Raw genomic sequence first — 16,428 nt, 5'->3', positions numbered from 1 at the left:
ACTCTCACCACCATAAATTCAGAATAGAAAAAAGCCCTCCTCCATGCCACTCTCTTGCATGTTGGAGTTACATCCTGTTCCAGCAGAGAATTTGTTGCCAGACCTGCTAGAGGTGCAGTCTTCACAGCTCACATATGTACTTCTTTCTTGGGGTTCTGTGAGAAGTGCCAAAGGGGATGCCTTCTGGTGTTAACAACTAGCAATTGAGAATTGATTACATATTTATTACCCTATTTTTATTTATTTATTTATTTATTTTACTTGTACATTTCTATCCTATTTATTTTATTTTGTTGGTATGTTTGGTTCTGTTCTCTGTCTCCCCCTTTTAGACTGTGAGCCCACTGTTGGGTAGGGACTGTCTCTATGTGTTGCCAATTTGTACTTCCCAAGCGCTTAGTACAGTGCTCTGCACATAGTAAGCACTCAATAAATACGATTGATTGATTGATTAATTGAGAGTTAACAACAGCAGTTAAACACAACCTTTGTGTGTGCAGTGTGTTTGGTAGTGAGAACAGTAGGCTCCACAATGAAGGGCCTTTAAGCAAACACACACACATTCCCCACACACACACCCATCCCTCGATGCCCAAAGAAAAACTGAACGAACAGTTGCATTATCATTGAATACTAAGAACAACCATATGTAAATCGAGATGATGCAATAAGTAACAACTGAAAGTTTAATTTTCATGATTTGTTATAGTGCCCTGAAGAACAAAACAACTGAGTGTGATTATTGTGGTTAAGGTAGACAGCATTTTAATGGATCTCGCTGGGTGACAACTACTAGAATGACTCACAACAAAGGAATGCAGACGAGGTTATTAACCGTATTGGGACATAAGCAAACGATGACATTCTTGACTTTTAGAACGTAACTTTTAGCTTAGTTTTTTGGAACTTACTTTTGGCCGGCTTGACTTTCACCTGGAAATGATGTAATTTCCCCAATTCTCTGACCAGCAGAAAGCTCAGTATTATATGTGAGAGGAATTTTATGCTTGAGATTTTCACAAATCACTCAACTCAAATTCAAAAACAAGAACTCCTTTCCTACAGAGACTCTTTGTTTATCGTGATCTAATGACAAAGTGAAGAGCGTATCACGGGGAAAAAACTACCTTTTAGAGATTTTAATTTGTCACTAAGGAATCTTGGCCAAGAGCCCGTTTTCGAGAGGCACGTCAGAGAGCCAGTGCTCAGGTTACAAACAGTTCACTGAGGGCTGCCCTTGCTCCACTGGACAGGAGGAAGCAAGGACAGCCCCTTCTCCCTTCCTCCCATTCCTGCTGCCAGCTCTGGCTCACAATTCAGATTTTCCTCGGTCCACTCAGGGACTGGTAGGGGTCCAGGTCTGCTTTGGTGACAGAGTGATGTGAGCTAGACACTTTCAGTTTGGCTTGCAAGCTCTTTGAGGGCAGGGATCATATCTACTAACTCTGCTGTGCTCTCCCAAGTGCTTAGTAGAGTTCTTTGCACAAAATGCTCAGCAAATGCCACCGGCTGAGTGATTAGGTAGGTCTTCCTAGGATGCACACCCCTGCCTCCACATGCCTCCCCATCTCCTTCCCTCTCCCCTGGCTCACCCTGCCTCATTCTAAAATAAAAAAATCTAATGGAAAAAGGCTGCATGCTCTGGGAGGAAAGTGTTTAGCTCCTTCAGCACTCCTCCACCTCACCTGTCCCCATCACCAGCTCTAATTACAAGTTTTTCTTAAGAAACGGTGTCGGCAAACAACTCTGGGTTTGACCCTCGTTACCGGCCCAAGGAAACACTACACTCGGTGACGTCGTCATTATTCTGCGATGGAGATTTTTATTTACCTGCTGCCACGTCAGCTTCAGCCTTTCAAACTGCTCTTTACCATCTTCGGAGCAATCTGAGCAAGTAAACCGGAAGAAGTTATCACCCTTGAGGTAGCTGAGTTGTTCCCTAAGCTGACCTAAAGCAGAGAAGAAAAAAACAGAAAACAAAAAAACAGTTTAGTTTGCCTTTTTTTTTTTTTTCCCAAAGTTTGGACCATATTTTAAACCCTGAGCAGGCCACCTTCTTCTTTCCTGGAACACAGTTATACTTTCCTTCTGTTTGCTCATTTTCATTTTCTCCTGCCCAGCAAGCCCGAAAGCAGTGGAGAAAATGGTTCTGGTTCTCGTAAAATAATAAAAATAATAATGTTGGTATCTGTTAAGCACTTACTCTGTGCTAGGCACTGTACGAAGTGCTGGAGTGGAAACAAGCAAATCGAGTTGGACACAGTCCCTGTCCCATGTGGAGCTCACAGTCTCAATCCCCATTTTACAGAAGAGATAATGGAGGCATCTGGTCTGTTCCCTAGCAGGGACATTTACATCTGGCATTTTCACTACTAGCGATGCTCCCTCTTTCTCTCTCTCTACTCAGGGAAGGTGGTCCAGGGTTCAGCCGAGCACCTGCCTCTTGGCATTCTGACTGCCCCCCACCTTATCCTCCAGCCGGGCTCATGGATTACCCTGGACACGAACAGAGGACAGAGGAGAGACCACCATCCGAACTGAGGCTGTCAGGGACTCTTCCCAACAGGCCTGGCCTCTGACCACATTGAGCAGGCAGAGACTAAGAGACCGAGGCTTTAATCCTCCACACCCTCCTCAAACCCCACCGCCAAATCTCCAATTATGTCAGAGGCAACAAGGGCCCCAATCTGTGGCCCTGCCAAAGTGGTAAACAGTTTTCTATTTAGCAAAATTATTATTTATTGCCTTTTTTTACTATTTGCTAAGCAACATCGTTAGCGATAAGCATTTATAAAACAATAATATATCTCGTCATCCAGAGAAAACCATTTAAATAAAAAGGGATAACGTTTTCCTCTCCCCTCTCCTGAGCTATTCAACCTCTTGCACCGCCCACTGAACAACCCAGTTCCATTGTATTGGGAGACTGTTGTTTGGCTGGAGAAGATTTGGAAAAAGGAATCAGCCAGATTGATGCAAAGACTGGATTTCTCGTAGGTCCACTCTTATCTAGGCACAATCTCTGTAATTCCCAGGCCGATGAAATAGAATCGGGAAAAAATTTAGCACATAGACTTAAGTTTGGAAATTTCTATTTTATTTTCCCATGGACGGGTTACTTATGCAAATATACATTCATACAAAGAATATATAGGGTTACCCATATAAGTAGACCCTCCTGAGGGTGAAATTAATCTATACTTGCATGTGTGGCTGAAAAGGCCAACACAAGACCCACAACCCCAGCCACACTGTGAACACAAAAAGGGTCTCCTCTGTCATGCTTAGTGTTTGTAAAGCCTAACACTGTTTTCTCTTTAACCTCTTCTTCACTCATTCCTTACAAACCTTTTGCTCAGAGTGACTCCTTTCTTGATAGCTGCGGATTCCTAATCATGGCAAGTTATTTTCAGCCCAACAGATTACTATTTAGAACAAAAGGAGAAGCTGGAGAATAAAACAACCTCTATTAATTTCCCGTAGCTACTACGTTGTGAGTGCGGCTTCCATGGAGAGAGGGAGAGAAGACCAAGTTGGCAGGGAGAAGCAGCAGAAAAAGGAGACAGACGGACGCTGAAACCAAGAGTAAGAGGGAGCCAGGCCCCAACACACATGGGAGCCTCAGTGTGCTTATACTCACCGTACGGTCGCCACCCCCACGGAGGGCACATCATCATCATCAATCGTATTTATTGAGCGCTTACTATGTGCAGAGCACTGTACTAAGCGCTTGGGAAGTACAAATTGGCAACCTATAGGGACAGTCCCTACCCTCACAGTCTAAAAACTGTGCACAACTGGGCTCGGAGCTGGCCCTGGCCCCCAACACCGACTCTGTGCCAAGCACTGTACTCAGCACTAGGGTAAATACAAGATAATCAGGCTGGACAGTCCCTGTCCCATTAAGAGGGAAAACAGGCATTGAATCCTCATTTTACACATGAGAAAACTGGCCCTCAGAGAAGTCAAATGAGTTGCCCCAAGTCACACAGCAGGCAGGTGGCAGAGGTATGATTAGAAGCCAGGTTGGGTGCCTTCTAGGACAGCGATCTTAACGTACTCTGATCCCTCCAACTCCTCCTGAGGAGCAGGAACGGTGAGGAAGGTTTGGGGGAAAAAGAAGAGGAGAAAGGAGTCAGGACCATTCTTAACTATGAAAAGCAGCAACTCAAACCCAAAAGCAGCAATGGCTGAATCGTGGCCCAAACACTCCCTTTGGGAGCCAAGCATACATCCCTGCCCCCTTTCCCAAGGATTTCACCATGAGTAGGCACGGCAGCCTTTTTCATGCGAAGAGGTTTTTCTATCTCAGGAAAAGTGGCTGATTCTTCAATATGCATGGAGCCACGTACTCATATGGACTACATTTACTTAAAACGTATAAACTACCATGAGATCCAATCACTTCAACATAGTAGAAAATATTTCCACCCACAGAGGGCATTTGAACTTTGGCCATAATAAAATGGTTTGATTCTTTGCGTACGTTGTGCGATCAATTAAGTGTTAGAAAAAGAACACTTTCTTTCTGGATTCTAATCCTGGCTCCACCATTTGTTTGCTATATAACCCTGGACAAGTCACTTAGCTTCTCTGGGCTTCATTTCCCTCATCTGTAAATTGGGGATTAATACCGTAAGCCCCATGGGGGATGTGGTCTATGCCCGATCTGATTATCTTGTACCTGTACCAGCACTTAGTAATCATGGTATTTTTTTTAAACGCTTACTAGGTGTCAAGCACTATTCTAAGTGCTGGGGTAGACACAAGGTAATAATAATAATAATAATAATAATGACATTTATTAAGTGCTTACTATGTGCAAAGCACTGTTCTAAGCGCTGGGGAGGGTACAAGGTGATCAGGTTGTCCCACGGGGGGGCTCACAGTCTTTAATCCCCATTTTACAGATGAGGTAACTGAGGCCCAGAGAAGTGAAGTGACTTGCCCAAAGTCACACAGCTAACAATTGGCGGAGCTGGGATTTGAACCCATGACCTCTGAATCCAAAGCTCTTGAAAGGAGGGAAGGAGATGGGAAAGGAGGAGGGAAAGAGATGGGAAAGGAGGAGGGAAGGAGATGGGAAAGGAGGAGGGAAGGAGAAAGGGAAAGGAGGAGGGAAGGAGAAAGGGAAAGGAGGAGGGAAGGAGATGGGAAAGGAGGAGGGAAGGAGATGGGAAAGAAGGAGGGAAGGAGATGGGAAAGGAGGAGGGAAGGAGATGGGAAAGGAGGAGGGAAGGAGGTGGGAAAGGAGGAAGGAAGGAGAAGGGAAAGGAGGAAGGAAGGAGAAGGGAAAGGAGGAGGGAAGGAGATGGGGAAGGAGGAAGGAAGGAGAAGGGAAAAGAGGAAGGAAGGAGAAGGGAAAGGAGGAGGGAAGGAGATGGGAAGGAGGAGGGAAGGAGAAAGGAAAGGAGGAGGGAAGGAAATGGGAAAGGAGGAAGGAAGGAGATGGGGAAGGAGGAGGGAAGGGAGGGAAGAGAGATAATCAGCTGGACACAGTCCCTGTCCCACATAGGGCTCACAGTCTCAATCCCCGTTTTACAGATGAGGAAACTGAGGCACAGGGAAGTCAAATGACTTGCCCGAGGTCACAAAGCAGACGTGTGGTGGAGCCAGAATTAGAACCCAGGTCCTTCTGACTCTCAGGCCTGAGCTCTATCCACTAGGCCATGCTGCTTCTAAGCAGTGCCTGGCCTACAGTATACCCTTAACAAATACCCCCCCTAAAAAGCAAACAAAAAAATTTTTCCGTTAAAGGCTATTCCCCGTCCCCTGGCAGAATGACAAACTAAATTAACTTAGGAAAGAAGAAACGGGCACCGCAAATAAAGAAATGGAAGGTTCTTACTGGCTGGTATCCATTTTTGGCACTTCTCGCAGAAGTAGGACAACTCCTCCATCCAAGAGGAGTCCCCTTCGTCGCTGTTGAGGGAGTCCCCGCTCTGATCATGAGATAAATCCACGGATGCTTGGTCTTCCGACTCGACTATCAGGAGGGTCTCGCCTTCCACCTCACCCTCCTCCAAGCCTTCCGACGTGGATGTTCTAGTTGCTTCATCATCGTGCCGACTCATCAGGGCCCTCATGTGAATGCTATTGTCCATCCTTCTGCCTTCTGAAGTCCATGGAACTGGTCACCCAGGATTTGAAACGCTACTTACTAAGGTACGAAAACGGGGAGAAGCACGGATGAACCTACTTGAGAGTGGTCTTTCACCGACATATCCACTCAGATAATTTTTAAGTATTCTAACCGTCAATACCTTTCATACAAACATATTTAAGGGGAAACCTAGGTTAAATCTGGGGAACACTTGGCCACACAAAAAACAAAACCCCCCCACTATGTCATTCAGGTTTAATTTTCACCTCTTAATTTGTTTTTTGAGACCCATTTGCCAGTGGCACCCTGTCTCTCTCTGCTTCAAAATGTTTAGTCAGAACAATTTGCTCTTCCAGAAGACGGATGTTTTCTTTTTTCCGATTTTGCCTTTCGATGTCTCTGATGACGCCGTTTCGAAGCCTCTGAAATGAAAGAAACCATTGAGATGTCATATAAGTTGGTGGGTGAGCTGGGTTGGGGGAGTCGGGTAAGTTGGGGGCAGGGACATGGTGGGGGTCTGCTCAGTAACAATAATAATAATAATGATAATAATAATAATAATTGCAATGATGGTGCTTGTTAAGTGCTTACTATGTGCCAAGCACTGTTCTGAGCACCAGGGCAGATGCAAGGTAATCACACTGTCCCACCTGGGGCTAACAGTCTTAACCCCCATTTTACAGAAGAGGAAACTGAGGCACAAAGAAGTGGCTTGCCCAAGGTCCCACAACAGGCAAATTGCAGAGCTGGGACTGTGAAGCAGCATGGCAATATGGCTACAGCACAGGCCTGGGACTCAGAGGGTTGTGGATTCTAATTCCAATTCTGCCACTTGTCTGCTGGGGGACCCTGGGCAAGCCACTTCACTTCTAGGTGCCTCAGTGACCTTATCTGTAAAATGGGGATAGAGATTGTGAGCCCTACATGAGCCAGGGACTGTGTCCAATCTGATTTGCTTGTATCCACCCCAGTGCGTAGTACAGTGCCTGGCACACGGTAAGCACTTAGCAAATACCACGATTATTAATATTATTATTATTACTCCCGGGATTTAGGCGAATGATTGGAGACAGAGAGGATGGAGTCTCTCCAGATGCCGAATCCCAGGGTGGGGAAGGAATACGGACTAAGTAAACTCACTGTGGGCTGGGAACGTGTCAGTCAATCCTGTTGAATTGTTCTCTCCCAGGCGCTCTGCACATAGTAAGCGATCAATAGTTATAATTGTGGTACTTGTTAAGCACGCACCATGTGCCAAACACTGTTCTAAGCACATGGTAATCAGGTTGGACACAGCCCCTGTCCTACAGGGGTCTCACAGTCTGAACTCCCATTTTACAGATGAGGGAACTGAGGCACTGAGAAGTGAAGTGACTTGCCCCAGGTCACACAGCAGACATGTCTCTATAGGTTGCTGATCTGTACTTCCCAAGCGCTTAGTACGGTGCTCTGCACATAGTAGGCTCTCAATAAATACAACTGAATGAATCTGGTGGAGGCGGGATTAGAACCCAGGACCTCTGACTCCTAGGCACGAGCTCTTTCCACTAGGTCAGGCTGTTATTGATGCAGATTGATTGATTGACTGGATACCACTGATTGGGAAAAAGAGAGGTTGAAGAAGGCCCAGGAGTGGCCAGAAGAGAAAATTGTACTTTCCAAGCGCTTAGTACAGTGCTCTGCACACAGAGAAGCAGCGTGGCTCAGTGGCAAGAGCCCGGGCTTGGGAGTCAGGGGTCGTGGGTTCCAATCCCGGCTCCGCCACTGATCAGCTGTGTGACTCTGGGCAAGCCACTTGACTTCTCTGTGACTCAGTGACCTCATCTGTAAAATGGGGATTAAGACTGTGAGCCCTCCGTGGGACAACCTGATCACCTCGTATCTACCCCAGAGCTTAGAACAGTGCTCAGCACATAGTAAGCGCTTAACAAATGCCATCACTATTATTAGTTAGCGCTCAACAATTACAACTGAATGAATGAATGGGGAGGAAGGCCCAGGCGTGGCCAGAAGAGAAAATTATACTTCCCAAGCATTTAGTACAGTGTTCGGCACACGGTAAGCGCTCAATAAATACGACTGAATTAATGAATGGGTAGAAGAGAGATTGAGGAAGGCCGAGGGAGTGGCCAGAACAAAAAATTGTACTTTCCAAGCACTTAGTACAGTGCTCGGCACACAGTAAACGCTCAATTAATATGATTGAATGAATGAGGAGAAGAGAGGTTGAGGAAGGCTCAGGGAGTGGCCAGAAGAGAAAATTGTACTTTCTAAGCGCTTAGTCCAGTGCTTTGCGCACAGTAAGCGCTCAATGAATACGATTGAGTGAATGAATGCGTAGAAGAGAGGTTGAGGAAGGCCGAGGGAGTGGCCAGAAGAGAAAATTGTACTTTCCAAGCGCTTAGTATAGGGCTCAGTACACAGTAAGCGCTCAGTCAATATGATTGAATGAGTGAATGGGGAAGAGAGATTGAGGAAGGCCCAGGCGTGACCAGGAGAGAAAATTGTACTTTCCAAGAGCTTAGTACAGTGCTCAGCACACAGTAAGCGCTCAATCAATACGAATGAATGAATGAGAAGAGAGATTTAGGAAGGCCCAGGAGTGGCCAGGAGAGAAAAGTGTACTTTTCAAGCGCTTAGTACAGTGCTCAGCACACAGTAAGCACTCAGTCAATACCATTGAACGAGTGAATGGGGAGGAGAGAAATTGAGGAAGGCCCAGGAATGGCCAGAAGAGAAAAGTGTACTTTCCAAGCGCTTAGTACAGTGCTCAGGACACACAGTAAGCGCTCAATCAATATGACTGGATGAGTGAATGGGGAGAAGAGAGATTGAGGAAGGCCCAGGAGTGGCCAGGAGAGAAAAGTGTACTTTTCAAGCACTTAGTACAGTGCTCAGCACACAGTCAATACGATTGAATGAGTGAATGGGGAGAAGAGAGATTGAGGTAGGCTTCCAAGCGCTTAGTACAGTGCTCTGCACATAGTAAGTGCTCAATAAATATGATTGAATGAGTGAATGGGGAGAAGACAGGTTGAGGAGGGCCCAGGAGTGGCCAGAAGAGAAAAGTGTACTTTTCAAGCACTTAGTACAGTGCTCAGCACACAGTAAGTGCTCAATCAATACGACTGAATGAATGAATGAGGAGAAGAGAGGTTGAGGAAGGCTTGCAATCGCTCAATAAATACGAATGAATGAATGGGGAGAAAGATTGAGGAAGGCCCAGGAGTGGCCACAAGAGAAAATTGTACTTTCCAAGCGCTTAGTACAGTGCTCTGCACATAGTAAGCGCTCAATCAATACAACTGAAGGAATGAATGAGAAGATAGAGGAAGGCCCAGGAGTGGCCAAAAGAGAAAACTGTACTTTCCAAGCGCTTAGTACAGTGCTCAGCACACAGTAAGCGCTCAATCAATACAATTGAAGGAATGAATGAGGAGAAGAGAGGTTGAGGAAGGCTTCCAAGTGCTTAGTACAGTGCTCTGCACACAGCAAGCGCTCAATCAATACGACTGAAGGAATGAATGAGGAGAAGAGTGATAGAGGAAGGCCCAGGAGTGGCCACAAGAGAAAACTGTACTTTCCAAGCGCTTAGTACAGTGCTCAGCACACAGTAAGTGCTCAATCAATATGATTGAAGGAATGAATGAGGAGAAGAGTGATAGAGGAAGGCCCAGGAGTGGCCTCAAGAGAAAACTGTACTTTCCAAGCGCTTAGTACAGTGCTCTGGACATAGTAAGCGCTCAATCAATACGACTGAAGGAATGAATGAGGAGAAGAGTGATAGAGGAAGGCCCAGGAGTGGCCACAGGAGAAAACTGTACTTTTCCAAGCGCTTAGTACAGTGCTCAGCACACAGTAAGCGCTCAATCAATACGATTGAAGGAATGAATGAGGAGAAGAGAGGTCGAGGAAGGCTTCCAAGCGCTTAGTACAGTGCTCTGCACACAGCAAGCGCTCAATCAATACGACTGAAGGAATGAATGAGGAGAAGAGTGATAGAGGAAGGCCGAGGGAGTGGCCACAAGAGAAAACTGTACTTTCCAAGTGCTTAGTACAGTGCTCAGCACACAGTAAGTGCTCAATCAATACGATGGAATGAATGAATGAGGAGAAGAGAGATAGAGGAAGGCCCAGGAGTGGCCAGGAGAGAAAAGTGTACTTTTCAAGCGCTTAGTACAGTGCTCTGCACATACTAAGCGCTCAATCAATACGACTAGAGGAATGAATGAGGAGAAGAGAGACAGGAAGGCCCGGGGTGGCCACAAGAGAAAACTGTACTTTCCAAGCGCTTAGTACAATGTTCTGCACATAGTAAGCGCTCAAACAATACGACTGAAGGAATGAATGAGGAGAAGAGAGATAGAGGAAGGCCCAGGAGTGGCCAAAAGAGAAAACTGTACTTTCCAAGTGCTTAGTACAGTGCTCAGCACACAGTAAGCGCTCAATCAATACGATTGAAGGAATGAATGAGGAGAAGAGAGGTTGAGGAAGGCTTCCAAGCGCTTAGTACAGTGCTCTGCACACAGCAAGCACTCAATCAATACGACTGAAGGAATGAATGAGGAGAAGAGTGACAGAGGAAGGCCCAGGAGTAGCCACAAGAGAAAACTGTACTTTCCAAGTGCTTAGTACAGTGCTCAGCACACAGTAAGCGCTCAATCAATACGATTGAAGGAATGAATGAGGAGAAGGGAGATAGAGGAAGGCCCAGGAGTGGCCTCAAGAGAAAACTGTACTTTCCAAGCGCTTAGTACAGTGCTCTGGACATAGTAAGCGCTCAATCAATACGACTGAAGGAATGAATGAGGAGAAGAGAGATAGAGGAAGGCCCAGGAGTGGCCACAGGAGAAAACTGTACTTTCCAAGCGCTTAGTACAGTGCTCAGCACACAGTAAGCACTCAATCAATACAATCGAAGGAATGAATGAGGAGAAGAGAGGTTGAGGAAGGCTTCCAAGCGCTTAGTACAGTGCTCTGCACACAGCAAGCGCTCAATCAATACGACTGAAGGAATGAATGAGGAGAAGAGTGATAGAGGAAGGCCCAGGAGTGGCCACAAGAGAAAACTGTACTTTCCAAGTGCTTAGTACAGTGCTCAGCACACAGTAAGCGCTCAATCAATACGATGGAATGAATGAATGAGGAGAAGAGAGATAGAGGAAGGCCCAGGAGTGGCCAGGAGAGAAAAGTGTACTTTTCAAGCGCTTAGTACAGTGCTCTGCACATACTAAGCGCTCAATCAATACGACTAGAGGAATGAATGAGGAGAAGAGAGACAGGAAGGCCCGGGGTGGCCACAAGAGAAAACTGTACTTTCCAAGCGCTTAGTACAGTGTTCTGCACATAGTAAGCGCTCAAACAATACGACTGAAGGAATGAATGAGGAGAAGAGAGATAGAGGAAGGCCCAGGAATGGCCAGGAGAGAAAAGTGTACTTTTCAAGCGCTTAGTACAGTGCTCAGCACACAGTAAGTGCTCAATCAATACGATTGAAGGAATGAATGAGGAGAAGAGAGGTTGAGGAAGGCTTCCAAGCGCTTAGTACAGTGCTCTGCACACAGCAAGCGCTCAATCAATACAACTGAAGGAATGAATGAGGAGAAGAGAGACAGAGGAAGGCCCAGGAGTGGCCACAAGAGAAAACTGTACTTTCCAAGGGCTTAGTACAGTGCTCTGCACATAGTAAGCGCTCAATCAATACGACTGAAGGAATGAATGAGGAGAAGGGAGATAGAGGAAGGCCCAGGAGTGGCCACAAGAGAAAACTGTACTTTCCAAGCGCTTAGTACAGTGCTCTGCACATAGTAAGCGCTCAATCAATACGACTGAAGGAATGAATGAGGAGAAGGGAGATAGAGGAAGGCCCAGGAGTGGCCACAAGAGAAAACTGTACTTTCCAAGCGCTTAGTACAGTGCTCTGCACATAGTAAGCACTCAATCAATACGATGGAATGAATGAATGAGGAGAAGACAGATAGAGGAAGGCCCAGGAGTGGCCAGGAGACAAAAATGTACTTTTCAAGCGCTTAGTACAGTGCTCGGCAAATACGATTGAGTGAATGGGGAGAAGAGAGATCGAGGAAGGCTTCCAAGCGCTTAGTACAGTGCTCTGCACATAGTAAGAGCTCACTAAATATGAATGAATGGGGAGAAGAGAGATTGAGGAAGGCCCAGGAGTGGCCACGAGTGAAAACTGTACTGTTCAAGTGCTTAGTACAGTGTTCAGCACACAGTAAGCGCTCAGTTAATACGACTGAATGAGGAGAAGAGAGACTGAGGAAGGCCCAGGAGTGGCCAGGAGAGAAAAGTGTACTTTCCAAGCGCTTAGTACAGTGCTCTGCACATAGTAAGCGCTCAGTTAATACGACTGAATGAGGAGAAGAGAGACTGAGGAAGGCCCAGGAGTGGCCAGGAAAGAAAAGTGTACTTTCCAAGCGCTTAGTACAGTGCTCTGCACATAGTAAGCGCTCAATCAATACGACTGAAGGAATGAATGAGGAGAAGGGAGATAGAGGAAGGCCCAGGAGTGGCCACAAGAGAAAACTGTACTTTCCAAGCGCTTAGTACAGTGCTCTGCACATAGTAAGCGCTCAATCAATACGAATGAATGAAATAGGGTGGAAAGATGGAGGGGGTGGGCCGTCTGAGGGGACGGCGCGCGCCCGTGTGCTGGGGGTGTGCGCATGCGCAGAGCGGGCGCCCTCCCCCGGGGTTCCCGGCGGGGAGGGGCGCATGCGCAGAGCAGGCACACACCCCCCCCGGGGGACCCGGCGGGCAAAGTCACGTGCCACCGACCTGCCGGTCCTGCCTCTGGCGCAGGTGCACGCCGGTCACCGTGGCGACCGTCAGGACGACGGACAGCCCCAGCACCGCCTTGGAGCCCCTCGACATCCCTCCTCGCCGGCGGGATGGAGGAGGACCAGCCGGCGCGCCGGGCGTGCGTGCGTGCGTGCGTGCGCGCGGCCGCGGGACGGGAGCGGAGGACGGTTTGGCGTGCGTGCGTGCGTGCGCGCGGCCGCGGGACGGGAGCGGCGCGCGCGTGCGCGCGCCCGCAGCCCCGGCCCGCCGAGCGCACTGATGCCCCGTCGCCCTCCAACCAGCGCTTCAGGCAGAAGCGATCGAAAGCCGAGGGACGGATCAGTCAATCAATCAATCAATCAATCAATCGCATTTATTGAGCGCCTGCTGTGCGCAGAGCACTGCACTAAGCGCTTGGGAAGTACAAGATGGCCACATCTACCCAACAGTGGGCTCACAGTCTGAAAGGGGGAGACAGAGAACAGAACCAAACATACTAACAATATAAAATAAATGGAATAGATGTGTACAAGTAAAATAAATAAATGAATAAATAGAGTAATGAATATGTACAGGCATGTCTACATCTATACAGGTGCTGTGGGGAAGGGAAGGAGGTAAGATGGGGGTGGTGGAGGGGGCTGGGCCTCTCCCACTCTAGAATAATAATAATAATGTTGGCATTTGTTAAGCGCTTACTATGTGCAAAGCACTGTTCTAAGCGCTGGGGGGGTACAAAGTGATCAGGTTGTCCCACGGGGGGCTCACAGTCTTCATCCCCATTTTACAGATGAGGGAACTGAGGCTCAGAGAAGTGAAGTGACTTGCCCAATGTCACACAGCAGACATGTGGCAGAGCCGGGATTCGAACCCATGACCTCTGACTCCAAAGCCCGGGCTCTTTCCACTGAGCCATGCTGCTTCTCCAATAATAATAATAATTCCGGTATTGCTAAGCGCTTAATCATCATCATCATCATCATCAATCGTATTTATTGAGCGCTTACTGTGTGCAGAGCACTGTACTAAGCGCTTGGGAAGTCCAAGTTGGCGACATCTAGAGACGGTCCCTACCCAACAGCGGGCTCACAGTCTAAAAGGGGGAGACAGAACAAAACCAAACATACCAACAAAATAAAAGAAATAGAAGAGATATGTTTAAGTAAAATAAATGGAGTAATAAATATGTACAAACATATATCATCATCTATCGTATTTATTGAGCGCTTACTGTGTGCAGAGCACTGGACTAAGCGCTTGGGAAGTCGAAGTTGGCAACATATAGAGACGGTCTCCATTCATTCGTTCATCCAATCGTATTTATTGAGCGCTTACTGTGTGCGGAGCACTGTACTAAGCGCTTGGGAATAAGTGCCAAACACTGTTCTAAGCGCTGGGGTGGGGGATATAAAGTCACCAGGTTGCCCCACGTGGGGCTCACAGTCTTCATCCCCATTTTACAGATGAGGGAACTGAGGCCCAGAGAAGTGAAGTGACTGGCCCAAAGTCACACAGCTAATAAGACTAGACTAGACTTCTAAACTGTGAGCCCACTGTTGGGTAGGGGCCGTCTCTATATGTTGCCAACTTGGACTTCCCAAGCGCTTAGTACAGTGCTCTGCACACAGTAAGCACTCAATAAATACGGTTGAATGAATGAATGAAAAAGTGGCAGTGCCGGGATTAGAACCCATGACCTCTGACTCCCAAACCCGGGCTCTTTCCACTGAGCCACGCTGCTTCTTTATGATCAATCAACCAATCAATTATGATGGGGGTAAATGGCCCGGGCTCTCATTTGGACCCCCATTCATTCATTCAATCGTATTTATTGAGAGCCTACTGTGTGCAGAGCACTGGACTAAGCGCTTGGAAAGTACAAATCGGCAACATATAGAGAGGGTCCCTACCCAACAATGGGCTCACAGTCTAGATGACTAGTCCCCCACCTGCTCCTGAGCCAGGACCTGTCTCTCCCCACATTAGTGTCCTTAGCCCCCCGGGGCCATATGTGTGCCAGGACAGATGAATGAGAATTCATTCATTCCATCGTTTATATTGAGCACTTACTGTGTGCAGAGCACTGTACTAAGCGCTTGGGAAGTACAAATCTAAAAAGTCATAAGCAAAATCTTGCCTGTGACGCTCCTGTGCTGCTCCTCCTACTCTCAGGAGCTCCCATTCCTTGGAGGGATTTATAATAATAATAATCGTGTTTGTTAAGCACTTACTATGTGCCAAGCACTATTCTAAGTGCTGGGGTAATAATAATAATAATGGTATTTGTTAAACGCTTACTATGTGCAAAGCACTGTTCTAAGTGCTGGGTTAGATACAAGTTGATCAGGTTGTCCCTCGTGGGGCTCACAGTCTTAATCCCCATTTTACAGATGGGTAACTGAGGCCCGGAGAAGTTAAGTGTCTTGCCCGAAGTCACACAACTGATAAGTGCCAGAGCCGGGATTAGAACCCACAACCTCTGACTCCCGAGCCCGCACTCTTTCCACGGAGCCACGCTGCTTCTCATTTAAGAATAGACTGTGAGCCCACCTTCTGGACTGTGAGCCCACGGTTGGGTAGGGCCAATCTCTATATGTTGCCAACTTGTACTTCCCAAGCGCTTAGTACAGTGCTGTGCACACAGTAAGCGCTCAATAAATACGATTGATTGATTGATTGAGAATAGATCTTCGTCCTCTCACTAGGCTTCAAAATGGGCAGCCACCTCCATGGAGAAAAGTGTCCCCAAATCTTTGTTAAAGCCTATCTCCAGTTTGAGAGTATTCCTCAACCTACAAGGAGCTGGTGGAGCTTCTTTACTATTTTGGCTTTGTTGACTTCAATATGTTGAGGTGGGTGGAAAAAAAAAAGCATCATTTCTAATAATCTGAAGGAACGGAAGGGAATGTGTCTTTATTGTTACACTGTACTCTCCCAAGCACTTAGTGCAGTGCTCAGCACACGGGTAAGCACTCAATAAATACAACTGAATGAATGGAAGAAGAGAAAAAGTCGTCTCAAGCACTATGAATCAAATAGGTGCTGCAGTAACAACTAAGATGCACGTTTGCTTCGAAAATGGAAAAGAGACCGTCCTCCGTCCTTCCTCCCATCCATCCATCTTTTCATCCTTCCATTCGTTCATTCAGCAGTGTATACTGAGTGCCCAGTGTGAGGAGATACAGAGTTTTTACAAAGCAAGCCAGTAAAACTTTCAGTGTAATCTTTTAAGGGAAAAGGTAAAACTAAGAAAGCCTCTAGAAGGAAAGCCATAGTTTCTTTGATCAAGGCCTTGCCTGTTGCCTTTTGCAGGTTAAGAGTTGTATTTGGGAAGTCTGTCCTCTTTTCCTTGAGCAATAGCTAAAGAGACTGCTTTACATTCCGGTCTGTCCTCCCAGGCACCTATTTATTCCTCAAATGGAGATATAGAGGGAGCTAGAATCATTTCTTTTTCCTGAGGATGCAAAATCATGGCTCCTGCCGCTCTAGTAACCACAACACCGTATTCAGAAAAGAGAATATTC

General features: G+C 46.9%; 2 protein-coding genes across 4 annotated transcripts in view; both read right to left on the bottom strand.

Annotated features, from left to right (window-relative positions):
• KAT14 (lysine acetyltransferase 14) overlaps nucleotides 1–6,127 on the bottom strand; it is a 38,234-nt gene extending 32,107 nt beyond the window's left edge. For both annotated transcript variants that reach the window (XR_005452300.1, XM_038751412.1), the window contains exons 1-2: nucleotides 5,849–6,127; nucleotides 1,831–1,949 (exon numbers count right to left, since the gene is read on the bottom strand). Coding sequence is in view for 1 of the 2 variants with exons in the window: in XM_038751412.1 (XP_038607340.1) it covers nucleotides 1,831–1,949; nucleotides 5,849–6,104 (375 nt within the window). In the remaining variant the exon portion in view is untranslated. The remainder of the gene's footprint in view (nucleotides 1–1,830; nucleotides 1,950–5,848) is intronic.
• On the bottom strand, nucleotides 6,082–13,051 carry LOC119932304 (protein PET117 homolog, mitochondrial). Of its 2 annotated transcripts, XM_038751417.1 has the most exons (3): nucleotides 12,902–13,051; nucleotides 6,370–6,525; nucleotides 6,082–6,160 (listed from the first exon to the last, which is right to left on the bottom strand). In XM_038751417.1, exons 1-2 carry the CDS (start codon nucleotides 12,995–12,997, stop codon nucleotides 6,373–6,375), a joined length of 249 nt encoding a protein of 82 aa, XP_038607345.1. In that variant the 5' UTR covers nucleotides 12,998–13,051; the 3' UTR covers nucleotides 6,082–6,160; nucleotides 6,370–6,372. The 2 variants fall into 2 exon arrangements, with proteins under 2 accessions (XP_038607345.1, XP_038607344.1); XM_038751416.1 differs by lacking the exon at nucleotides 6,082–6,160 and having other exon boundaries at nucleotides 6,360–6,525.
• Nucleotides 13,052–16,428: the final 3,377 nt, after the last annotated feature.

This window comes from Tachyglossus aculeatus, chromosome 9 (genome assembly GCF_015852505.1).
Source record: "Tachyglossus aculeatus isolate mTacAcu1 chromosome 9, mTacAcu1.pri, whole genome shotgun sequence".
NCBI lineage: Eukaryota > Metazoa > Chordata > Mammalia > Monotremata > Tachyglossidae > Tachyglossus > Tachyglossus aculeatus.
Note: the sequence above shows the minus strand (reverse complement) of the source record. Positions and strands in the feature narration are given on the sequence as shown.

Coding starts and splice junctions, on each gene's coding strand:
- LOC119932304 (XM_038751417.1), bottom strand. CDS start 12,997: ATGTCGAGGGGCTCCAAGGCGGTGCTGGGGCTGTCCGTCGTCCTGACG. Junction 6,526..12,901: donor GCCAGAGGCAGGACCGGCAG/GTCGGTGGCACG, acceptor CTTTCATTTCAG/AGGCTTCGAAACGGCGTCAT.